General features: G+C 39.8%; 3 protein-coding genes across 5 annotated transcripts; 2 read left to right on the top strand and 1 right to left on the bottom strand.

Annotated features, from left to right (window-relative positions):
- Window positions 1-12,553: 12,553 nt before the first annotated feature.
- LOC110671875 (nucleolar protein 56) lies at window positions 12,554-16,421 on the top strand. Of its 2 annotated transcripts, XM_021834487.2 has the most exons (9): window positions 12,565-12,668; window positions 12,764-12,890; window positions 13,776-13,990; window positions 14,140-14,297; window positions 14,398-14,585; window positions 14,674-14,926; window positions 15,188-15,336; window positions 15,420-15,554; window positions 15,851-16,421. In XM_021834487.2, the coding sequence occupies exons 3-9, from the start codon at window positions 13,781-13,783 to the stop codon at window positions 16,213-16,215; spliced, it is 1,458 nt and encodes a 485-aa protein (XP_021690179.2). In that variant the 5' UTR covers window positions 12,565-12,668; window positions 12,764-12,890; window positions 13,776-13,780; the 3' UTR covers window positions 16,216-16,421. The 2 variants fall into 2 exon arrangements, with proteins under 2 accessions (XP_021690178.2, XP_021690179.2); XM_021834486.2 differs by having other exon boundaries at window positions 12,554-12,890.
- Window positions 16,422-17,195: 774 nt separating this feature from the next.
- Window positions 17,196-20,891, top strand: LOC110671931 (adenylate kinase 4). The gene is made up of 6 exons (XM_021834556.2): window positions 17,196-17,464; window positions 18,389-18,534; window positions 18,636-18,755; window positions 18,885-19,052; window positions 19,753-19,842; window positions 20,588-20,891. Exons 1-6 carry the CDS (start codon window positions 17,350-17,352, stop codon window positions 20,687-20,689), a joined length of 741 nt encoding a protein of 246 aa, XP_021690248.1. The 5' UTR covers window positions 17,196-17,349; the 3' UTR covers window positions 20,690-20,891.
- A 757-nt stretch (window positions 20,892-21,648) lies between these two features.
- Window positions 21,649-26,058, bottom strand: LOC110671911 (probable aspartyl aminopeptidase). 2 transcript variants are annotated; one of them, XM_021834535.2, is made up of 11 exons: window positions 25,800-26,035; window positions 25,544-25,679; window positions 25,333-25,411; window positions 25,009-25,211; window positions 24,749-24,821; window positions 24,498-24,599; window positions 24,173-24,328; window positions 23,454-23,627; window positions 22,986-23,060; window positions 22,763-22,903; window positions 21,649-22,128 (listed from the first exon to the last, which is right to left on the bottom strand). In XM_021834535.2, exons 1-11 carry the CDS (start codon window positions 25,891-25,893, stop codon window positions 21,907-21,909), a joined length of 1,455 nt encoding a protein of 484 aa, XP_021690227.2. In that variant the 5' UTR covers window positions 25,894-26,035; the 3' UTR covers window positions 21,649-21,906. The 2 variants fall into 2 exon arrangements, with proteins under 2 accessions (XP_021690227.2, XP_021690228.2); XM_021834536.2 differs by lacking the exon at window positions 24,173-24,328 and having other exon boundaries at window positions 25,800-26,058.
- Window positions 26,059-26,124: the final 66 nt, after the last annotated feature.

The raw sequence follows: 26,124 nt of genomic DNA, 5'->3' as shown, positions 1-26,124 counted from the left end.
AAACATTTCTAACACATGCGGAAATTCTAGGAGTAAATAAAATTACACAAATATTGATAAACAACCTGCGAGGAAAGGAAGCAGGTTAACCTCAAAAATATCCTCCTGTGGCCTGGAAAAATATTGAACAGGAGTGAGCGTTCGACTCAGAGAGTAAAATATCAATTTTAACCATAATCTCTATAACTATCTAGTACTAATGCAACCTGTGGAGTGAAATGCAACAGCAACAACATTTTCACATCATAACATCAAAAAGGTAATTTGGAGCACTCACACACGCTGTAGTATCAATCATAACATATGGGAGCTGATCCCCTATACAGCTCTCTTAAATCCAACCTGGTGCCAGCGAATTACTCAAGCTCGGACTTTCACTTAATAACCAAATAGAGGGTCCCAGCGAATTACTCAAGCCGTGACTACCCCTCGCAGGATCGGGTCCCAGCGAATTACTCAAGCCGTGACTACCCCGTCCTATCCATAGTCCACACCACATCACACGCACGCCAACGCACGCACACTGCTCCAAATTACCACAACAACATCCATGGCACATCAACAGTTATGAATGCAACATAAATCGTACCTAGAGTTTAACTACATAAATATATGCATATAAGTGATGCATGGGCATGCTTGAACATATAATAATATCGAAATTACAATTAAAATTAATATTCTACTCACAGACTTGACGACAATCACTGTGGCGGCTGGGCGGAGGAAGAAGGCATCAGCTCACTTTGACAATTTTTATTACAATCATTTAATAAATTTGACTCAATACAAACAAAGAAAAAGACCAATACGTCCTAAGTCGTGCTGAAAATCCGGTAGAGTCTCCCCTATACCTAGGACCTACCCAACCTGCAAAATGGCTCAAAACACACTTCTATATTCACAATCCATATATCCACAGTTCAATCATATCACATAGCCCCTCCTGGGCCCATCAAATCAGTCATCCATCACAATACGCAAAATTTCAATTTAGTCCTTATTATTGATCATTTTTGCAAAAACTGCCCAAACAAGCTCTAAAAATTATAAAACTTTGCCCCGCGGTCCTTAGCAATATTACTAAGCTATTGCAAAAAGAATCGTAATTTTCTAAGCTACCACGAATATTTTATGGATTTTTAATCCTATTTAAGCACTAGAAAATTACGACAAAGCAAGGTTCGGGTTTACCTTTGCCGATTCCGACTTCGGGGACGCACTCGGGACGTCTGACAATGGGGGGCTAGCCAAAACCTCGGTCCAATTCGGAGACTTTTCCAGAAGCAGTGCATGCGTAGGAAATTCACAGATCGGTCAACTGTCGAATTTCCGCGAATTGAGGATACCTACACGAAGCCCATAACACGGGGGTTAGTACATAAATTTTTCAAAATTTTCTAAGCTCATTTAATGCTCGGAAAAACACTGCGAAGTTCCGTGGGACCCACCGAAAAATGGTGTCGGAAAAATTTGAAATTTATGTCGCCGCGAAGCTCTCGACGAGTGGAGCGCGCTGGTAGCCTCGGTTTTCTCGTGAGATTCACGGTTTTCGAGAAATCTAGCCCAAAAGTCGAAATGGGCTAAAATCTTCCCGAGCAAAAATCGGACAAACCGCTCGATGGATTTCGGCGTTCTTGGTGTCTATGGAAAGCTCTCGCCGAGTAGATGATTTTAGACACAAGACCCGGTCCAATTGGTGGCCGGATTTGGCCGGGGAAACCGAAACGCCGCGAGCGCAGGGGAGGGGCGTTCGCGCGCGTTTCCGGCCGTTTGGGGCGGCGGCCTACCGGGATACCGGGAGGCACGGCGAGGTGGGGACGCAGGGGAGGCGGCTGGCCGGCGGCAGGGGAGGGGAGGAGAGAGAAAAGAGAGAGAAAAGGGAGAGGGAACGTCGCGCGCGGGGAAGAAAAAGGGAAGAAGGAAAAGGCCGGTCCGATTCGACCGGTCCGATCCGGTCCGGTTCGATTCGGCCGGTTCGATTCAGAATACAAAATTTTGAATTTTTACTCTGCCTCGGGACCGAAAACGAGGTCCAAAAATTCTGAAAAAATTTCAGAAAACTCAGAAAAATACATAGACTCCAAATATATTTTTAGTTTTGCCACGTGGTCTTTAAATTAATTTTTAAAAATCATCAAAGTTTATATTTTCGGAAAATCGAACCCGATTTTTAAAATCCGAAAAATCTCAAAAAAATTCCTAAAATTTAAATAAAATTAAAATACCAAAAATGCTCATAAAATTTAAAATTTTGGGGTGTTACAGAAATGCAACATCAACAACATTTTCACATCATAACATCAAAAAGGTAATTTGGAGCACTCACGCACCCTGTAACATCAATCATAATATATGGGAGCTGATCCCCTATACAGCTCTCTTAAATCCAACCTGGTGCCAGCGAAGAACTCAGCTCGGACTTCCACTTAATAACCAAATCGGGGTCCCAGCGAAGAACTCAAGCCGTGTCTACCCCGAAGGACCGGGTCCAAGCGAAGATCTCAAGCCGTGTCTACCCATCCTATCCATAGTCCACACCACATCACACGCACGCCAACGCACTCACACTGCTCCAAATTACCACAACAACATCCATGGCACGCTAACAGTTATGAATGCAACATAAATCGTGCCTAGAGTTTAATTACATAAATATATGCATATAAGTGATGCATGGGCATGCTTGAACATATAATAATATCGAAATTACAATTAAAATTAATATTTTACTCACAGACTTGACGGTGGTCACTGAGGCGGCTGGGCGGAAGAAGAAGGCTGTCCCGGCTCACCTGACAATTACATTATAATTTTTTTAATATAAATGACTCGATACAATCAAGAAAAGACCAAATACGTCCTAAGTCGTGCCGAAAATCCAGCAGAGTCTCCCTATACCTAGGACATACCCAACCTGCAAAATGGCTCAAAACGCACTTCTATATTCACAATCCATATATCCACAGCTCAATCATATCACACAGCCCCTCCTGGGCCCATCAAATCAGTCATCCATCACAATATGTAAAATTTCAATTTAGTCCTTATAATTGATCATTTTTGCAAAAACTACCCAAACAAGCTCTAAAAATTCTAAAACTTTGCCCCGCGGTCCTTAGCAATATTACTAGGCTATTGCAAAAAGAATCATAATTTTCTAAGCTACCACGAATATTTTATGGATTTTTAATCCTATTTAAGCACTAGAAAATTACGAAAAAGCAAGGTTCGGGTTTACCTTTGCCGATTCTGACTTCGGGGACGCGCTCGGGACGTCTGACAATGGGGGGTAGCCAAAACCTTGGTCCAATTCGGAGACTTTTCCAGAACGTCTGTGCATGGCAGAAATTCACGCACCGGACAACTGTCGAATTTCTGCGAATTGAGGATACCTACACGAAGCCCATAACACGGGGGTTAGTACATAAATTTTTCAGAATTTTCTAAACTCATTTAATGCTCGGAAAAACACTGCGAAGTTCCGTGGGACCCACCGAAAAACGGTGTCGGAAAAATTTGAAATTTATGTCGCCGCGAAGCTCTCGACGAGTGGAGCGCTTGGATACTCTCGGTTTTCTCGTGGGGTTTACGGTTTGTGAGAAATTTAGCCCAAAAGTCAAAATGGGCTAAAAACTTCCCGAGCAAAAATTGGACAAACCGCTCGATGGATTTCGGTGTTCTTGGTGTCTATGGAAAGCTCTCGTCGAGTAGATGATTTTAGACACAAGACCCGGTCCGATTGGTGGCCGGATCGGCCGGATTTTGGCCGGGGAAGTCGAAATGCCGCACTCGCGAGGGAGGGAGTTCGCGCGCGTTTTCCGGCCGTTTGGCCACCGGGCCGAGGTGGGAAGCGGCCTACCGGTCAGTGGTGGGAGGTGGCGTGGCAGGGGCAGGAGGAGAGAGAAAAGAGAGAGAGAGAAGGAAGAGGGGTCGACGCGCGCGGGGAAGGAAAGAAGAAAAAGGAAAAGGCCGGCCCGATTCGATCGGTCCGATCCGGTCCGGTTCGATTCGGCCGGTCCGATTCAAGATATAAAATTTTGAATTTTTACTCTGCCTCGGGACCGAAAACGAGATCTAAAAATTCTGAAAAAATTTCAGAAAACTCAGAAAAATACGTAGACTCCAAATATATTTTTAGTTTTACCACGTGGTCTTTAAATTAATTTTTAAAAAGCATCAAAGTTTATATTTTCGGAAAATCGAACCCGATTTTTAAAATCCAAAAAATCTAAAAAAAAAATTCCTAAAATTTAAATAAAATTAAAATACCAAAAATGCTCATAAAATTTAAAATTTTGGGGTGTTACATTCTTCCCCCCTTACAGAAAATTCGTCCTCGAATTTTTACACAAGGCAGAATAAAGTACATGATTATACATTGAACAAATAAGGGTACTTGCTACGCATGTCCCGTTCTGACTCCTAGGTGCACTCTTCCACCGACTGACTCCTCCACAAAACCTTAACCATAGGGATCTGTTTTGATCTCAGCTGTCTCACTTGGTAGTCCACTATGGCTACAGGCTGCTCCTCAAATGTCAAATTCTCTTTTAGCTCTATCACATCCGGCTGTAGTACATAAGAAGGATCTGGAATGTATTTCCTGAGCATGGAGATGTGAAACACGGGATGAACGTGAGAAAGGTTGGGTGGTAGCTCCAACCGGTAGGCAACTGCTCCAACTCTATCAGTAACCTCAAAAGGTCCGATATACCGAGGTGCCAACTTGCCCTTCTTTCCAAATCTCATGACTCCCTTCATTGGAGAAACCTTCAGGAATACATAGTCGCCATCGCAAACTCCACATCCTCCGTCTGGGTGCATAACTCTTACGCCATCTTGAAAGTGTCTTGATCGTTCTCGATTAAAGGAACTACCTCTGAAGTGTACTGCACTAGGTCTACATCATGCACCTTCGCTTCCCCCATTTCTGTCCAACATAGAGGAGACCTACACTTTCTTCCATATAGTGCCTCATAGGGTGCCATCCCTATGCTGGAGTGATAACTGTTATTGTAGGCAAACTCCACCAAAGCTAGCTGCTCATCCCATTGACCTCCAAAATCCAAAACACTCATGCGAAGCATGTCTTCCAGTGTTTGGATTGTCCTTTCAATTGTCCCGTCTGCGAGGGTGGAAGGCCGCATCAAGTTCAACTGTGTGCCAAGTGCCTCCTGCAACTTTCTCAAAAATCGAGAAGTGAACTGGGGCCCTCTGTCAGATATTATGGAAGCCGGAACTCCATGCAATCTGACTATTTCTCGAATGTAGAGTCGGGCGTACTGTGCCACAGAGTATGTAGTTTTTACAGGCAAGAAGTGAGCTGATTTGGTCAAGCGGTCTACAATTACCCATATCGAATCACATCCTCGCGTGGTACGAGGCAACCCAGTCACAAAATCCATAGTGATCATTTCCCACTTCCATTCTGGGATAGGGAGCTCTTGCAGCTTCCCTGACGGTCTCTGGTGTTCAAACTTCACCTTCTGACAAGTCAAGCACTTGGACACAAAGTCTGCTATGTCTCTCTTCATACCATTCTACCAGTAGCTATCTTTCACATCATGGTACATCTTGGTGGAGCCTGGGTGGACATTGTACAGTGTATAGTGTGCCTCATGCATGATTTCATTTCTGAGATTGTCCACATCGGGCACACATATCCTAGAACCTTGCATAAGGGCGCCATCATTGGCAAATCCAAACTCACCACCTTCACCTTGCTGTACTCTTTCTATGACCTTCATAAATTGTTGGTCTCTGTGCTGGGAAACTCTAACTCTGCCCCGCAAGTCTGGCCTCACTGAAAAATGAGCCAGCAATACCCCCTCATCTGAAAGATCTAGGATTAAACCTTGATCCATCAACTCATGTACTTCTTGAATCAATGGTCTCTTCTCTGTTGAGATGTGCGCCAAACTACCAGAAGATTTTCTGCTCAAAGCATCTGCCACTACATTGGCCTTCCCAGGGTGGTACTGGATGGTGCAATCATAGTCTTTCAGAAGCTCCATCCATCTCCTCTGTCTCAAATTTAAGTCCCTCTGTTGGAAGATGTACTTCAAACTCTTGTGATCGGTGTATATCTCGCACACTTCACCATACAGGTAGTGTCTCCAGATTTTTAGTGCAAAGATTACAGCCGCCATTTCCAAGTCATTGGTGGGGTAGTTCTGCTCATGCCTCTTCAGCTGCCTTGAAGTATAAGCCACTACTTTTCCATTCTGCATCAAAACACACCCTAGGCCAACTCTAGAAGCGTCACAGTACACGGTGTATCCTTCACCACTCATAGGTAGTGTCAACACAGGGGCAGTGGTTAGACACTCCTTAAGTGTCTGAAAACTCTTCTCACAGTTATCTGTCCAAATGAATGGAACGTTCTTCCGAGTCAACTTAGTTAAGGGAGCCGCTATCCTGGAAAAATCTTGCACAAAACGCCTATAGTAGCCAGCTAAACCCAGAAAACTTCGCACCTCAGTGACTGTTGTAGGCCTAAGCCAATCAGTCACAGCTTCAATTTTCTTGGGATCCACTTGAATGCCATCACTAGAAACCACGTGTCCCAAGAATGAGATGCTTTCTAGCCAAAATTCACATTTCGAAAATTTGGCATATACCGGTGCTCCTCAAAGTCTGCAACACCATCCTCAAGTGCCACACGTGTTCTTCCTCGGTTCGAGAGTATACCAGAATGTCATCTATGAATACGATGACAAAACGGTCCAAAAATGGCTTGAACACCCTGTTCATCAAGTCCATGAAGGCTGCTGGTGCATTAGTGAGTCCAAAAGACATCACCAAGAACTCATAATGACCATATCTTGTCCTGAATGCCGTTTTGGACACGTCCTCATTCCTGATCCTCAATTGATGGTAGCCTGATTGCAAGTCTATCTTGGAAAAGAATCTAGCTCCTTGGAGCTGATCAAATAGATCATCGATCCGAGGAAGTGGATACTTGTTCTTCACAGTCACCTTGTTCAGCTGTCTGTAGTCAATACATAACCTCAATGACCCATCTTTCTTTCTTACAAATAGCACAGGAGCGCCCCAGGGTGAAGTGCTCGGGCGTATGAAACCCTTGTCCAAAAGCTCCTGTAGTTGCTCCCTCAGCTCCTTCAATTCTGCTGGTGCCATCCTGTAGGGTGGCATGGATATGGGAGTTGTACCCTGAACAACATCAATGCAGAACTCTATTTCCCTTTCTGGTGGCAACCCTGGAAGCTCCTCAGGGAAGACATCTATAAATTCTCTGACAACAGGAACATTTTTCATGTTGACACCTTCTACAGATGTATCTCTCACCAATGCCAAATACCCTTGGCATCCACGCCTCAACATTTTTCTAGCACTAATTGCTGACACCAAGTTATATGGAGCCACGCTCCTGTCACCATCAAAGCTAAACTCTTCCACACCGGGTATGTGGAAATACACCTTTTTGTTTCTGTAGTCTAAGGTGGCATAATGAGTTGCCAACCAGTCCATTCCCAAAATTACATCAAAATCCATTATTGGTAGAGGAACCAAGTCTGCTGGGAGGATCTTCCCATCCACTACCACTGGGCTACCCGGAAAAACCATATCTACATCTATGTTGTCGCTAAGTGGGGTAGCTACCGACAAAGGGCATTCTAGAGTTGTAGGGTTTCTACCCAATCTCATGGCAAACACAGGGGAGACAAATGAGTGCGTAGCACTCGGATCTATTAAAACACGAGCCTCATAAGAACAGACCAGAAGAATACCTGCCACAACTGCATTTGAAGCCTGAGCATCCTGGTGGGTCAGGGTGAAAACCCGAGCTTGACCCCTACCCTGAGTGGCGTAACCACGACATCGACTTCTACCTCTGACCGCCTCCAAATCCACGTCCCCCTTGTCCTCGGCCCTGTTGGCCACTGAACTGACTGCCTGCCATGTTGGAAGCACCTGGATACAACTGGTGAGGAACATTTGCAACAGAACCCTGTGACCCCATCTGTGGCTCACTGAAAACGGGGCATTCCCTAGCAAAGTGACCTGGTTAGCCACACTTGAAACATACTCCTGAACCCATCAGACAAGGTCCTGAATGTCCTCTTCCACACTGTGCACAAGGTGCCAAGGAGGATCCTGATCTGCACCAGTGCATTGCCCGAACTATGACCACTGCTGGATCCGTATCCTGGTCTGAACCCTCGGGATTTGTGTCTGAAACCACTTCTCTTATTCCTGCTTCTTCCTCTGTAATTAGTCTGGCCCCCACTATCCGAAGTACCCATGTGGGGAACACCAGAAGAACCCTCTGCTTTGTTTTTCTTTGCTCTTCCGCTGTCATCCACCGCATAACTAATCTCTATCTGTCTGGCTCAATCAACTACCACATCAAAAGACTGATCAGACATCATGGCCAGGTTTGCATACCTCCTGTCAAGCCCCTTTAGGAATCTCTTCACCTTCATAGTTTCTGTAGCTACTACTGTAGGGGCATATCTGCTCAATTCCAGAAATTCTATAGCATATTCATCTACAGACCTGCCATTCTGTCTTTAGGCCTCAAAGGCCCACTGCTTTTGATCCCTGAAGCTTTCTGGCACAAACCGATTGATGAAAGTTCCACAAACTGAGCCCATGACAAACCCTCCATCCGAGGTAACACGTAGTCATTCATCCATTGTCTAGGCATAGGCCCCATGACATGCTGCATACACTCTATCAGTCTTCTATCAGTCCAATCGTAATTGCATTCACTGCTGCGAGAATCCAAAAACCGATATGCATCGTCTGACACATCATAAGTACCAGGCACTAACTTCTTAAAATTGATTATCTGTTTGTAAGGTTCCCCTCTTGGTGCGGTGGACTGCTGCTGCTGTGGAGGGTGGACCATATACTGCACCATCATATCGATGGTCCTCTGCAACCCAGCTAGAGTAGCTGCCATAGGGTCCATGGGACCCTGTGCCACAAAAGACTGATCCTGAACTGGTGGCAGCTGCTCTTCTACTTGAGCAGCTCTAGGCCTCCTACCCCGCCTCCTCGGGGCAGGCGCCTCATCCTGTGCTGACACCTCGTCAGACACATTTGGTTCTGGTGCAGTGGCAGCTCTCCTGCTTCTACACATTTTCCTGAAATTCAGCAGCATTAGCCCACAAAATTCAAAACTGCACATTACACAGCTCTATAGACTCATATTTACACACAATATATGGAGCAAAAACTAGAAGCAAAGATGACAATACAAGACGAATGTGGACCCTATTTTTCCGCATGTGACTCCTAGTGGACTCTTCCCAACACTTAGACAATTTTTCCCTAAGAATCTGGAGCTTAAGCTCTGATACCACATTTGTCACGACCCAACCTATGGGCCGGACCTGCACTAGGACCTGGGCCAGCCTAAAGCCCCCGAGGCCCGTAGTAAGCCTTAACTATTCATTTACCCAACTCTAAGGCCCATTTGGGCCCAATATCAAGAAATCAACCGGACAGAGTCCGGCCATAAAATGGACCTACCAACGGGGAGTTTATGACTCACCCGACCTGTAAACACAGTAAATACTCAATTTGGGAGCTCAGCTCACCCTCCACATACTCATCAACATAAAAATAAATGGGAGCTCAGCTCCCTCATCCAATCCGTCAAACATGCATAGAATATAAGTTTACAGGTCCAAAATAATAATTTAGTTTACAGACCCAAATCAAATAAACATTTCTAACACATGCGGAAATTCTAGGAGTAAATAAAATTACACAAATATTGATAAACAACCTGCGAAGGAGAAAAGCAGGTTAACCACAATAAAATCCTCCTGTAGCCTGAAAAAATATTGAACAGGAGTGAGCGTTCGACTCATAGAGTAAAATATCAATTTTAACCATAATCTCTATAACTATCTAAAACTAATGCACCCTGTAGAGTGAAATGCAACATCAACAACATTTTCACATCATAACATCAAAAAGGTAATTTGGAGCACTCACGCACCCTGTAACATCAATCATAATATATGGGAGCTGATCCCCTATACAGCTCTCTTAAATCCAACCTGGTGCCAGCGAAGAACTCAGCTCGGACTTCCACTTAATAACCAAATCGGGGTCCCAGCGAAGAACTCAAGCCGTGTCTACCCCGAAGGACCGGGTCCCAGCGAAGATCTCAAGCCGTGTCTACCCGTCCTATCCATAGTCCACACCACATCACACGCACGCCAACGCACGCACACTGCTCCAAATTACCACAACAACATCCATGGCACGCTAACAGTTATGAATGCAACATAAATCATGCCTAGAGTTTAACTACATAAATATATGCATATAAGTGATGCATGGGCATGCTTGAACATATAATAATATCGAAATTACAATTAAAATTAATATTTTACTCACAGACTTGACGGTGGTCACTGAGGCGGCTGGGCGGAAGAAGAAGGCTGTCCCGGCTCACCTGACAATTACATTACAATTTTTAATATAAATGACTCGATACAATCAAGAAAAGACCAAATACGTCCTAAGTCGTGCCGAAAATCCGGCAGAGTCTCCCCTATACCTAGGACCTACCCAACCTGCAAAATGGCTCAAAACGCACTTCTATATTCACAATCCATATATCCACAGCTCAATCATATCACACAGCCCCTCCTGGGCCCATCAAATCAGTCATCCATCACAATATGTAAAATTTCAATTTAGTCCTTATAATTGATCATTTTTGCAAAAACTACCCAAACAAGCTCTAAAAATTCTAAAACTTTGCCCCGCGGTCCTTAGCAATATTACTAGGCTATTGCAAAAAGAATCATAATTTTCTAAGCTATCACGAATATTTTATGGATTTTTAATTCTATTTAAGCACTAGAAAATTACGAAAAAGCAAGGTTCGGGTTTACCTTTGCCGATTCCGACTTCTGGGACGCACTCGGGACGTCTGACAATGAGGGGTAGCCAAAACCTTGGTCCAATTCGGAGACTTTTCCGGTAACGGGTCTGTCTGGCCGGAAATTCACAGATCCGGACAACTGTCGAATTTCTGCGAATTGAGGATACCTACACGAAGCCCATAACACGGGGGTTAGTACATAAAATTTTCAGAATTTTCTAAGCTCATTTAATGCTCGGAAAAACACTGCGAAGTTCCGTGGGAATCACCGAAAAACGGTGTCGGAAAAATTTGAAATTTATGTCGCCGCGAAGCTCTCGACGAGTGGAGCGCTCGGGTACTCTCGGTTTTCTCGTGGGGTTTACGGTTTGTGAGAAATTTAGCCCAAAAGTCGAAATGGGCTAAAAACTTCCCTAGCAAAAATTGGACAAACCGCTCGATGGATTTCGGTGTTCTTGGTGTCTATGGAAAGCTCTCGTCGAGTAGATGATTTTAGACAAAAGACCCGGTCCGATTGGTGGCCGGATCGGCCGGATTTTGGCCGGGGAAGTCGAAACGCCGCGCGCGCGAGGGAGGGAGTTCGCGCGCGTTTTCCGGCCGTTTGGGGCGGCGGCCGGCTGGCTGGGGAGGCTGGGAGGCGGCGCCGGTCGGCTGGGGTGGCAGGGGCAGGAGGAGAGAGAAAAGAGAGAGAGAAGGAAGAGAGGTCGACGCGCGCGGGGAAGGAAAGAAGAAAAAGGAAAAGGCCGGCCCGATTCGACCGGTCCGATTCGGTCCGGTTCGATTCGGCCGGTTCGATTCAAGATACAAAATTTTAAATTTTTACTTTGCCTCGGGATCGAAAACGAGGTCCAAAAATTTCGAAAAAATTTCAGAAAACTCAGAAAAATACGTAGACTCCAAATATATTTTTAGTTTTGCCACGTGGTCTTTAAATTAATTTTTAAAAATCATCAAAGTTTATATTTTCGAAAAATCGAACCCGATTTTTAAAATCCGAAAAATCTAAAAAAAAAATTCCTAAAATTTAAATAAAATTAAAATATCAAAAATGCTCATAAAATTTAAAATTTTGGGGTGTTACAGAGAGATTGTGGGAATGCAGAACTTGAGAGGTTGGTAATGAGTTTGTGAGAACATGTTGGGAACAAAAAGCCATCGCTAAATGGATCTGGTGAAGTTATGTGCCTTGTTTGTTACCAGTCTTCGTTCTTGATGCTTTTTGTTTCGAGCTATGGCAGCTCTGTCAAAGACAATTTACTAAAATCATATCACAATTTATTTAACTCACATTTTCCATCTAACACAGCATAGGAAAATTCAAATGTCAACACAAATAACAACTTTGATGATCAAGATCAAATCTATGTATAATAATTCGCATGAATTGCATTTTCAGGCATATTATAAGTTATATATTAAAATTAATTTAATGTATTTGAAAATTTTCTTTAAAATGTCAGAAAAACTATTGGTAATAATTTTTTTTTAAAAAATAAAATTTAAAATGTAATTTAGGATAATGATAATTATCATCATCATCGACACAGCTACAATTGGATTTGGACGTTGGAGGGTTAATGGGCTTTAGGCCCCAAATGTATTTGGTCGGACATGGATTTTGGCCGGCTCGAGCGGATATGCATATCCTGAACCTAATCCGTAATAATTATAATTTATTTTAAAACCCTAACACCAAAGCCCTCTGCGGTGCACCTCCTTCCTTCTTCTCTTTCCCTTCCGCCGATAACAGAGAAAGGAAGCAAAGGCTATAACTCATATTGTTTGTGTTTAGGTGCCTAAATTTCAACCATGACTCTGTATTTATTATATGAGTCGGCTTCTGGTTACAGTCTCTTTCTCGCTAATGGTCTTGATGAAATTGGGCAGAACACGGACGCTGTTCGCAGCTCCGTCGCAGATCTCAATCGTTTTGGTAAAGTGGTTCAGCTAACTGCTTTTCATCCCTTTGAGTCATCTTTAGACGCTCTGAATCAGTGTAACTCAGTTTCTGAAGGTACACTACTTACACCCATAATTTCGATATTGTTATTTGTACTTTAATTTAATTGTGTGTTGAATTAGTTTTAATCAATTCGTAATTAATTTTGGAGTTAAATGAAGCTCCTGCTTATTTTCAGGCAATATATTGTTTGTTTTGCTGGAAAACAAGTTATAATCTAATCGAAACAGCCGTTTTGAAGCATTACACCCATTTTTGTTCTTGTGATTGCCAAAAAGTATCACTTCATTATGAGCATTAGCTTATGCTTCCTTGTCCTAGCAAATGGAACAGGTTTAGATACTTGTTTCTGCCTTTTATTGGTTGGGATTCTTTTTTGTGTTATTGTTGAGCTTTTATGGTTTCTTAGAATCGCATTCTTGAGAACTCTCTTCTGGTTGGTATTAATCAGCGTTTGCTGAGTCATTGCTTTGGTCCTCTTCTTCTTTGGTATGCATTTTTTATGTTTTTTTTCTCAAATGTACTTTCAAGGGCCTTCTACGCGATTTTAGCTTGTAACGTGTTTTTCTTAGATTTATCTTTGTCTTTTTTATGTGGTTACTCTGTTATTGTGCTTTCATCAATGGCTTAGCTTTGTTGCAAATCTATCTGAGGTTTAGAGCATGTGCAGCTCATTGCTCATGATGCTCCTGAGTGAAAAAGGAAAAAATTTCAATCTTTTTTCTTTAGAACAATATTCAGTTTCTACAAAATCACTTGTGTGAGGCTTTATGGATATTATTTTTCTCTGCCCTTGATTTGAACCTCAATATTCTCTCTTTTTGCGAGAGCTTCTGTAGAGGTTTCATCATCCTAGAGATGGGAATTGGCTATATTCACTAATCAATTGAACACCTGTAACTCTGGCTTGCTATGACATCCATTTATTTTCGTTTGCAGGGCTTATGACGGACGAGTTGAGGAGCTTTTTAGAACTTAATCTCCCAAAAGTGAAGGAAGGTAAGAAGCCAAAGTTTAGTTTAGGAGTTGCTGAGCCTAAGTTGGGTTCGCATGTCTTTGAAGTGACAAAAATACCTTGCCAAAGTAATGAATTTGTTCTTGAGCTTCTCCGCGGTGTACGACTACATTTTGAAAGGTTCATCAAGGATCTAAAGGTTTGCATTTCTTCACATGCATTTTTCACTTCAAAATGTTCCTGGATTGTGGCATTTTGTTTTTTGCTCGGGATATCAATATTTATCTCCTACATAATTTCTTCTTTGTTTTCACCTTCTGTTTTTTCCCCCAACGTTGTGATCTATAGCCTGGTGACTTGGAGAAAGCCCAACTTGGTCTGGGGCACAGTTACAGCAGGGCAAAAGTGAAGTTCAATGTCAACCGAGTTGACAATATGGTTATTCAAGCAATTTTCCTCCTTGATACTCTCGATAAGGATATCAATTCATTCTCAATGAGAGTCAGGTTTGTTATTGATTTTTGTATTCATATATGTTGTTAGACCAATTCTTGAAACTATCATGTAGTAAGTTTGTATCTCCCCTAACCCTTTAATTTTCTGCAGGGAATGGTACTCTTGGCATTTCCCTGAATTGGTGAAGATTGTTAATGACAATTATCTCTATGCAAAACTTGCCAAGTTCATAGAGGACAAGGCAAAGTTGTCTGAAGACAAAATCCCTGAATTAACAGACATACTTGGAGATGAAGATAAGGCAAAGGAGGTTGTAGAAGCTGCCAAAGCATCAATGGGTAGAATTCTCATGTCTCTATTTCTTATGAAAACTACTTGTCAAGCTTTTCTTATTTTTTGTCCTCTTATTTCTGTTCCAACTTGCAGGACAGGATTTATCCCCTATTGACTTGATTAATGTCCAGCAGTTTGCTCAGAGGGTAATGGATCTCTCTGAGTATAGGAAAAAGCTCTATGAATATCTGGTTACTAAAATGAATGACATAGCGCCTAATTTGGCCTCCTTGATTGGTGAAGTTGTTGGGGCTCGTTTGATTTCCCACGCTGGTAGTCTTACAAATTTGGCTAAGTGCCCTTCTTCTACCCTTCAGATCCTTGGTGCAGAGAAGGCATTGTTCAGGTGTTTTAGCCATTGCTAAATTTTTTGTACTTGGTCAAATTTCCTCTAGTAAGCGTATAATATTTATTCCTTTCAACTGGTTTCAAGTATTTAATTTCCAGATGGATCATTGTTATCTCTCTGCTACTTTAGGCTTTTGTCTTTCAGGGTTTCTCCTTCAAAAAGATTTTATTATTAACTGCATTACGATGTTCTTTCCCCAAGTATTCTTCTGCATAGAATTTTAAGTTCTCTTATTCACTTGTTTTGTGTTGTCTTTAGGGCTTTGAAAACCCGAGGAAACACACCAAAATATGGTTTGATCTTTCATTCTTCTTTTATTGGTCGAGCATCTGCTCGCAACAAGGGACGCATGGCACGTTATCTAGCAAACAAATGCTCAATTGCATCTCGCATTGATTGTTTTGCAGGTACATTCTAACATTCGCAAGTTTCTCTTTCATTTTCATTTTTTTTCTCTTTAAAATTGAATTCTCCCCTGGTTGCATTGCAGAAAGGGGCACTACCATTTTTGGAGAGAAACTAAGAGAACAAGTTGAGGAGCGCTTGGATTTCTATGACAAGGGGGTTGCACCCCGTAAAAACATTGATGTGATGAAAGTTGCAATTGAAAGTGTTCAGAATAAAGGTATGTGCCTACGTGAAAATGACTGCTGCTTCATATAAATTCAACTTTTGGGTGTTGTGTTGAAATTTGAGATAGGACCTTTAGTTGCATAACTTGATTCTGGATGTACAAACATTGTGTCCTAATTCTACATGGCCCAGGCTGGAAATTTGACCGTGTATGTTCATTGATCTTTTGATAGATTCTAGTCTTATTGCATTAACAATATGGTGTGTTGACATTGTCACAGCCATCATGTCATCTTAGATTTACTGGTGGTATAGTTTCATAGATTTACTGGTCATGTTGGTCTGCAGATGTCGACATGGAAACAGAAGAGGCTGTACCTTCAGAAAAGAAAAGCAAGAAAAAGAAATCAAAATCTGAGGCTGCAAAAGTTGTTGAACCTATGGCTGATGATAAACCAACAGTTGCTACAAATGGAGATGCTTCAGAGGATGCTAAATCAGAGAAGAAAAAGAAGAAGGAGAAGAGAAAATTGGAGCAGAAGCAGGCCGTGGAGAATTCAAATGGTGTAAATGGGGCTGAGGCTGAACAGGATAGAGCTGCCAAGAAGAAGAAAAAGAGTAAGAGTAAAAATGAAGATGGAGAGGATGTGCAGCCTGCTAGTGATATCAAAAAGAAAAAGAAGAAGAAATCAAAAAGTGAGGATGATGAATGAACGAATGAATTTTGAAAGATGTATCCCAGTTGCTGAACTAACGTTGTCAGCAGAATTTTGATTGTGGAAGTGGCCTTCTGTTCTCTGTTATTACTATGAATCATGAAAAGATTAGGTGTCTTGAGAACTTCTGTGAAATGTTCAACGGTTGTACTAGTTTATTTTTTTGCTTTGATTATTGGAAGTATCATCACAATGTTTATATCCGTTATTGGCAAATTTTGATTATTGTAGCAGGATGATATTATGCATGGGCAGTAACCAGTAGCTGGCCTGTGGTTTAGTTATTTTTCTATGGCTATCCGGATCATTGATCAAGCTGCCATGAATATTATATTGGTAGTTTCTCTTAGTGGCATGAAAAGGTTTTGGCTGGAAGTGGTAGCCTGGTCCAAAATCACAGCTACGTATTAATTAAAATTTAAGTAGTTGGAAATCAAATGTTTTAAATTTAAAATGGGAAGAATATACCAAAAAAAATTATTTTATGATTATTTATTTTTATTATAAAGTAAAATTATTTATTATGAAAAATAAATTAATGTAATAAAATTTCACAATTTATTTTATATTTTTTTAAGTAAAATTGTAAAAAATTAATTAACAATAAAAATAATTGTTATTAAAAATATATGTAATGTAAGTAATTATTTTAATATAATGCAATTTATTATAATGAATACATAATATATTTTATAATCTTTTAGTAAAATTTGATATATATAATTTATTTATTAAATTTTTAAAAAATTTATTATACATTTTTTTACTTTAACAAATTAATTTTTTTATTAAGTTGATAAATTTATCACAATTAGTAATTTTACTAAAAAAAATTCATTTATAAAAATTATATTATAAAATTTTTTTAAATCCTCTTAATACTCCCATTAAAAAAAATACTCTACGGGGACGACGAGGAGGCAAAAACCAAAGAGGAAGTCAAGGGGTAAAAGGGTAAATAGGGAGAGAAAAACTAGTAAGGGACGGGCACTGGTTGAATTTGAAGCGTTGGAAGGTACGAACAACTAAAAGCAGTAAGGCACCACCAAACATCCGCTCCTTTGCCCGCACAGGCCTACCGCTTGTTCCGAAAACGCTATTCGTTTTGCTTGCAAGTAAAATTTTAAGTTAATGGCCAGCAGCTCAGCCGCAAGCTTGGAAGATGTGCCCTCTGTGAATCTCATGACGGAGCTCCTCCGTCGCATGAAGTGCTCCGCTAAGCCTGACAAGCGCCTCATTCTAATCGGTCTTTCTCTCTCTCTCTATAGGCATATGCAATACATTTTTGTGTATATAACATGCATTCCATTATCAAGTTTCTTCTCTCTCTCTATTTGAATTATTCTGTGAAATTAAACGGTCCATTCAGATCCGAGAATTTGCTGTTGTTGTTGTGGATAGTTATTTGATTCTGACTTCTGTTTGGTTGCTGAGATAAATCCCGGAAATAGGAAGGATTGTGTTTTAGTCAAATGTAGGCTTTTTGTTTTTTAAATTTTTGTTATGTGCAAACGTGAAAAAATAAAATTATCTTTACTTGTCCCTCATATGTAGTGGGATTACTAGTGTTCTTAAGCGTTTAGATTTATTTTTTTCAATGAGTTCCACATAACTCTAGGTTTGGTTCATGATAAATGAAGATAAAGAAGGCCTGCCTCCGTTTTGTGCAGTTCATGTTATTTTATTTTGATTATAGACAAAATGCTGTTTGGATATTTCTGTATAACGCTGCAATTTCCAGAGGAATGTTTTAGGAATTAGGAAGCAGAAAGTAAAACGGTGCAAAGCTGTAAAAGTTGGATCTTTTTTTTTATTAAACTTTATTTGATGATTACCTTATAATTGGATAGAGGATTATTTTTTCTTTCTTGCAATTTATATAGACAATATCTTTGGATAATTGGATTTGGTTTATGGCTCAAACCTAGATTTTTTTTGGGTCTTTTCTCTTTAGGTTCTTCAATATGCTATTTCTGCAATTGCAGTTTTAATCTTTGGGTGACATTGATTTATTTCCTTGTTTTAGTCTTAGGTTCAAATTCATCACAGGTATCTTGAGGGAACATTTAGTATGTTGCATATTGTTCTTGCAGCTGACAGCAATAATTTACTGATATATAGCAGGAAATTCATATTTACATATTGTAATCTTAAGTCGTGTGATTGGCAGGTCCTCCTGGATCAGGTAAAGGTACTCAATCACCAATCATTAAGGACGAGTACTGCTTATGCCACTTGGCTACTGGTGATATGTTGAGAGCTGCTGTTGCTGCTAAAACCCCTCTTGGTGTTAAGGCAAAGGAGGCTATGGACAAGGTTGTAATCTGTGCTCTTTCTTCATAATAATAATAATAATTATTATTATTTTTCCAGCAGTCTGCTAATGGAATGTTTTTATTGTTTTGTGGTTTTCTCAGGGTGAACTAGTATCTGATGACTTGGTTGTTGGCATTATAGATGAAGCTATGAAAAAGCCTTCATGTCAGAAAGGTTTCATTCTTGATGGATTTCCTAGAACTGTGGTCCAAGCACAGAAGGTGCCACTCTTACCATCTGAGCATATGATAATATATGCGTACATGTATAAATGCATTTAAAAGTATGGGTTTGTTCTATTGATTTCTCTTCAGTCTGTTCCGAACCTTACTCTCTTGTGATTCTTCCAGCTTGATGAGATGCTTGAAAAGCAGGGAGCTAAAATTGATAAGGTACTCAATTTTGCAATAGATGATGCAATTTTGGAGGAAAGAATTACTGGTCGCTGGATCCACCCTTCAAGTGGTAGAACCTACCATACAACATTTGCACCTCCCAAGGTTCCTGGTGTAGATGATGTAAGGCGACATGCATGATCCTCCTTTGACATATTTTGGATGCAAAACATGTAATACTGGTTTTAGGATGCATGCATATATAATAAGAGAAAGTAGAGGAAAAGAAACTGTATAAACAAGTTAATGGTTGATTTCACATGTAAAGTAGTCTGCAATAGTAATTTGTTCTTGGTGTGTATGATCTCCTTTGTTTATGGTCTTTTAGGCCAATACCATATTGTCAAGGCCTAGAATGGCTCTGACTAGTTTTAATTGGTGTCTGAGGCAGTTCCCTGCTTGTATAGCTGTAGCATACTATCGGGAATTTTTATCACGTTGAACACTTGGGGTTCAGTTCAAGTTTTTACTGTCATTCCAAACACAAAGTTTGATGGGGGATGGTCATATAAAGGAAGTCAAACTATCAATTATTTATCTAGAGCATGTTATTTTATTAAGACATGAATGTCGATACGATAGATTTACAAGCACTTGTGCAAAATCATATATAGAGATGCTATTTCACACTTAATCTTTGGGTTTATTTCCTTCCAAATTTTTTAAATCACAGATAAGTTTAAGTGATTCATGTGTATACGAGTATGGGTTAGACAACTATCATTGGTTTTATTTGCTTGCCCTGGTGGTCACTGTATCAGTTGCTTCTTTGTTAGTTGAAAGCATGTTGAGAAACTTGCATCCATTTTTTGTATTCTTGAAGGTAAGCGGAGAGCCTTTGATTCAACGTAAAGATGATACTGCAGCAGTTCTTAAGTCAAGGTTGGAAGCATTTCACAAGCAAACTGAACCGGTATGCTTTCAGTTTATTTCGTTGCCTTTGACGACATAAGATATATTTAGGGTGCTTTGCGTAATGGTATATGGAGTGCTGTACTAGTTACTAGTTGTTTGCATGGTAGAAGAAATATGCCTGTTAAATAGACCTTGGTGCGAGAGAGAGAGTGGCAAATGGACATTGAGCATGTACTTCTGAGGAGTACAAATAGCTGACCATAATTTATACATAAATCATAACTCCAATTGTGGAACTATCGGATGTTTTATAATCACTTGTAGTCACTTATTGGTTAGGCTCGCATAGTGCATGTTGCTTGAATTGAGGTTCTTTGACCTTAACATTGGTGATGACCAATACACCTTGATTTTTGCTTGGAATTTGTGCTTGCAGCCATTAATACGATGCTTGTTTTCATGTATCATCATGGGAATATAAAATGGGAATATAAAATAAGCATTCTTCTTGTAATTTACTACGTCATGTGAAAACACAAACTAGATCTACTTTCAACTTGTATTTTGAATTGGTATCATAGGTCTTGGTCTGTCATCCAATTTGTCTTTCAATGGCTCTTCAAACTGTTGACATAGATTAGCCTTCATGTGTTATATACTGGTGCGCCTAGAGTCCAAGCACCATGGTTGGTTATGTCTGTCCATGTCTTGCCACATTATTGCTGTTCTGTCCAGTTATATTATGCTGTTCTTTTGGTTGCTCACTCTGAATATCTGATGGGTTTTAAACATTTGAAACGCAGGTCATTGATTATTATAAGAATAAGGGTGTTGTTGCAGAGCTTCATGCGGAGAAACCTCCAAAAGAGGTCACAGCTGAGGTTCAGAAAGTGCTTTCCTCATAAAATGGGGCCCTTTTTGACTCACAAAAGCATTATTTTTCTCGTGATATTAATGGATTTTTGTTCTTATGTATTTTAAACATACTTTCACACATGCTGATCCTTTTGCTTCTGTTTTATTTTGACTGCAAACACCGGCTATCCGCCCTTATTGAGGTATTTAACTGAGTTCACGTTGAATAAAGATGCAGCAACTTTGGTTTTATCATTTATTGCACTCGTGTTCTTTGGCTGTGATGATTGAAGTGATCCATTTTGCACGCCATTCATCTTCTCTGCTTTGCTGGTAACCAGAGGCAGCTTGGTTTCCTTAACATTTACCGTCGAATTTTGTGGGCTTTTTATAATATTTCAGGTTCTTTCACTGTGTAGTAGTCAAAACTCATAGTTCTAATCATGCACAATAACTACGCTTTGTGCGAGCCCTTAATTTAAATCCCTTTTACATATGTTCAAATGTATGAAGTGTTTTCTTTCCCATTTGTGTGGCTTTTGATAGAAGCAGTGTTATTGCTTTTTGGAGTGGGAGACTGGTTGAAAGTAGATGGTGCACAAAATCATTTATGGAAGCAGCTGGCCCTTATTATTAGCAGTAGTATTAGCAGTAGTAAGACTAGTAGTACTGCGCCACCGCTACATTGATTTTGGGAATTTCATCGTCGATTGGGTGATGATAGTTGATCTCTTTTAGATTTGAAGCAGCTATACTTAAATTTAAGGTCGTTGGTTAGATTCATCCTTTGGCATTTTATTTATTTTTTTCTCAAAATAAACATGGCATTGATATTTCATAATATTTTAAATCTAAACTCAAATGTGGGTTCAAACTGTCTCCCACGGGACTAGGGAGGTCAGGCGAAAAAGGGATTTCGAGGCGAGCAGGAAGCAATCTAAGTCGAGGAATTTTCAGCTTTTAGAATATAAGAGCCGTAAATTTAGACAAATTAATAAAAAGATAAGAATAAAGTAAAATGTAGCTGGAGTACCCTTTTATATTTCATTCGACAACTACTGGGTCATTTTCTAGCGTAGCATTCTTCATATTACTTTGAAGATAAAATATGAGCTAGTACTTTAATAATAACATGTCAAAGCTTCTCACAATATTAATGCTGCAATCTATCATGTAACTAAGCCATCATTTAGACAACAGCTCAAGTGATTTCACGATGCCTTTCTGAGTTATTGAAACGTCCTGAAAAGACCTGAGGTGCAAAGACCTACATGTCAACTGTAATCTTTGCATCCAGCTGAGAGAACTCTTGGAAAAATGCCTTGAAATGCTCGTAGGAATACTTGACATCATCAACTGCACACATCTCCCGGATACTGTGCATTGAAAACTGTGGGGCACCTACATCAACTGTACGAATTCCTACACCACTTGCAAGGATTGGACCTATGGTCGAACCACAAGGCATGTCATTGCGGACCACAAAATCCTGCATTCATAGGAATTGCTCATAAATGATTAGTTTCAGCCACCAGGTTAATTCCTACTCCACAAAACAAAACATATCATTTTCACTGCTTTTATTAGTTTTTGCATAGATGCAATCAACACAACTTCCATGTCAATGGCTGAACTTCTGGCATGTAATTGAAACTACAAGAAATTGAAAGCAGCCATCTTTTGTGTTTTATGACAATTCATTCCAATCATGAACATTATAAATTATGAAGAATGAAATTTTATGTTCAGTAGTGGAATGTGTCTTGCACATCTTCCTTCAGTATTACAAAGGCCATCAGAAATCATGTTGTTTAAAATGCGAGTCTCATGGAGATCAAAATGGATGATTATGCTTTGGTTTCTATATAGTAGATGAAAGCAATTATCATCAAACAATAAGAAATTTCATATTATTGCTAACCTCTCTGATATTCAGAGGAAGGAGAAACTGCCACCTTTTTTTTTTTTTTTTTTTTTGCGTGTGGTGTTTTGGGTGGGGGGGTGGGGGGTGTGGTGTGTGGGCTTGTGGTGATAGGGGGAAGGGGAAGGGGGTTGGACAAGTCATAATGCCCTCATATAGTGTTAAAAGATGAGGGAAAAAAATAGGTAGGGAGAAAGCTGACCTGAACAGGAAGGTTATGCTTTGATGCTATCTCTCCAAATAAAAAGGAAGTAACCGAATTGGTTGCATAGCGTTGATTTGCATTGTGTTTGATCACGAGCCCTCCATGCATCTTGGGCTGATGATTATCCTCATGTTTGTCCTGAGAAATAACATGTGCTTTATTGGACAGCTGAATGAACAAATTATCTTCAGTGCAACACAAAATACTCGAGAAAACGCACCATATAATTGGGATGAAAGGCATGTGCCATGTCAGCAGATACAAGGAAACTCATCTGAATTGCTTTTTGAAGCAGCTGAAAAGAAATCAAAGAAACAAAAACAAGTATGTTTATAAACATAAACACAAATCATTGAATTACAGTTGCATTCTAGGACTATCATGCAGGTCAATGTGATGAGAATCTCCCATCTTTATAGCATATGCAGATTCTACATATTGGCCCAACAGATATTATAACCCTTGTCTAGGAGAATTGACTACCTGCAGCAATCCATGAAAATTAGCCAAGATATTTAGAAGCAACACTTCAATAATCTCAGTTAATATTTTGTATCCTAAATTCCCAATTGTAAAGTATGAAATGACATATATACTGGAATTCAAAATTTACAAATTGGCCCCCTAATAGAATAGAAGTGGATTAAATTTTTTTCCTTCAAAAAACCCAGAATCAGAAAGGGAGCACCTTAGAATCTGAGTTGAAGGAATTTGTGATCCGTGATATAGCATCTAACATGACAGGAGACCCAGCTCCTTGTGCTGAATCAGATCCAACCTCTTCATGATCAAACAACGCCACCATTCTAACACCACTCTCATTCTCAAGATCGTCTTTTGAAGATGTAGTATCTATCAGTGCCTGAAATGCAAGTTGCAAATGTCATCAGCTGCACTAAATTTATAAAATAAAATAGAAGATACATCTTCTCTCTTATGCATAAATATCAACACCACCACCCCCTCCCTCTTCCCCCCTCCCCTTAAAATAACAATAATAATAATAATAATGGGTAAATGTAGATGAAAATTTATAAAATAGCATATGAAAAGTATCATAACTGTCATTTTCGTGCTCCGCCACCCATCCAAGCAAAACAAAATAAACAAGGATGGAACAAAATGCTTGCCATTTTAACTATAAATCAACAGAAATTATATTCAAATCAATGCAATAACACTATGCACACAAGAGAGGATAATCAAAACTATCACTTTGATTTAGTAGCTATTCAATAGAGGACACTAAACCATGTGTGTTGAAAATACCAATAACCAAACCTCATGATCACAAGATAAAAAGGCAATGCAAGAATAATCAGACTAGGATGTTGGACCTGCTATCACAAAAACAAGTCTTTGACCAACATATTTACAACTATTGACAGCCTATATGGTATTCCATACCTTTAGAGAGCAAAATGACATGCAGAGATTATCGAGCCTTCCAGAGAAAATAAATTCTTTAACAGCACCACCTATTATACTCGGTTGGGTATCACATGCTTGTAATTCAAAATCACATATATCATCTGGTTTGCAGCCAAGCTGACTTGCAATCATCTAGAAGAAAAGAAGAAATGTAATAAATCACCATCAAAATGTATCCAAAATTGTTTAATACACAAGCCTGACCCATCTCCACCCTCCCTTCCCCACACACAAGCAAAAAGACAAGGGCAAAAAAACAAAGAAAGAAAAGAAAACATCATCAGCTTTGAAAGTTACCAACCTCTAGTAGAAGTGAGTGATGTTTTGAGTAAATGGTAGATTTCTTCCCATCAGTTTCATTTCCGATGGGACCATTTTCCTCAACCACTTTATTGAGCTCTGCCTGTGAAAGGTTTATCGTTAAGTGAAGAAAAGCAAAATCAAAACAATATTAAGACCTATTGCGAAAGGAAAACATGTTTTACTGATTACCTTATAATTATGTTTTTCTTTTATGTATATTTATATAAGCATGTGCAATTTGAAGATTACCTTAACAGAAGTTGCCAATATAGGAATAAGATGATTCTGTGTGTTCACCTTAAACCCATCATTATTGACGTTCCTGTATACAGGATACAAACAAGAAATGCCAAAACCCAGGATGAGAGCTAAGAGCTTACAATCCTAAAACCTAAACCCATAAAATAAATATATAAGTACTAAGGGAAACAGGAAAACACTTGCGGTCTATAAATAGATTAAAAAGAAAGCATTACTCATGACAAAGTATATTTATTTATCAATGTAACCTGTCTAAGTGAATTGCCAGGGTGGGCACACGCATAATGGGCTCCTCGATTCTAACCAGACGATGTGAAAAGGAAACAGAGCCATCCTTTTCTTCTCTTACTATCACCCGTCCTGCCACTGCCAAATCACGATCAAACCATGTATGCCATAAACCACTTCCATATAGCTGAACTCCAACCTCCAAAAACCCACCCTTCGTTACCTGACCATGCCATCCAACTAAAAGTATAAAATTTTGCCCAACAGGTTACAGAATCTCGAAATAAACCAACAATTGCTCAAACCTTCAACTTTATGTAACAGGAAAAGAAAAGCAGTGTCACCTTGGAAATAGGCTTCAACTTAATGCAAGGACTATCAGTGTGAGCACCAACCACATAAAATCCATTTCCAGCAACGTATCTAAGAACAATTTCACAATATCAGCGATAAGGAAACTAAAAAAATAAACAGATAAACATCAGAAACCAGAGGAAGCTTAAAAAAAAAAAAAAAAGAGCTTGATTAATAAAAAGTAAACAAAGAAAATCATACCTTTTACCAATGGCAAATGCAACAATGGTAGAGTGATTCCTAGTGAAGAAATATCGCTTGCCGGGTTCCAGCTTCCAATCTTCTCTCTCAGAAACTTGCACGTATCCAACATTTATCAAACGCCTCTTTGCCTCATCTAAACAAATCAAACAACGGCAAAAGCCCACAATTTGATTAAATTTCGGAAGAAAAAAAAAAGGAGGATTTTCTAGGGAAACAAACAGAAGGTGGAGAAAGAAAGAAATTAGTGGGTTACCAACGGCGTGAAAAGCTGTAGGAGAAGCGTTTAAGTAGTGGATGAGATCGGAGGCAACAGAGCTCGCTTCACTGTAAGTTTCTTGCTTCGCCATTTTTTAAAGAAAAATAAATATTAATTTGGATTGATAGCTTGAAACAATGAGACTTAGCAATTGTCAACGAAGAAAGTGGACTAGGGTACATATAGGGCCTAAGACCCACTGTGGGCATCTCGTACAAGTTAAGCATGGCACAAAGCTTATGGAATTTGTCCTCGCAAAGATTAAAAAAATTCGAAGGCTTTGTCTCATATTTCAAAGGGATAATTTTGGTTCCTAACTATA

The sequence above is a fragment of the Hevea brasiliensis genome, chromosome 13, assembly GCF_030052815.1.
Source record: "Hevea brasiliensis isolate MT/VB/25A 57/8 chromosome 13, ASM3005281v1, whole genome shotgun sequence".
In the NCBI taxonomy this organism is placed as follows: domain Eukaryota; kingdom Viridiplantae; phylum Streptophyta; class Magnoliopsida; order Malpighiales; family Euphorbiaceae; genus Hevea; species Hevea brasiliensis.
This window is presented reverse-complemented; position numbering and strand designations above follow the sequence as displayed.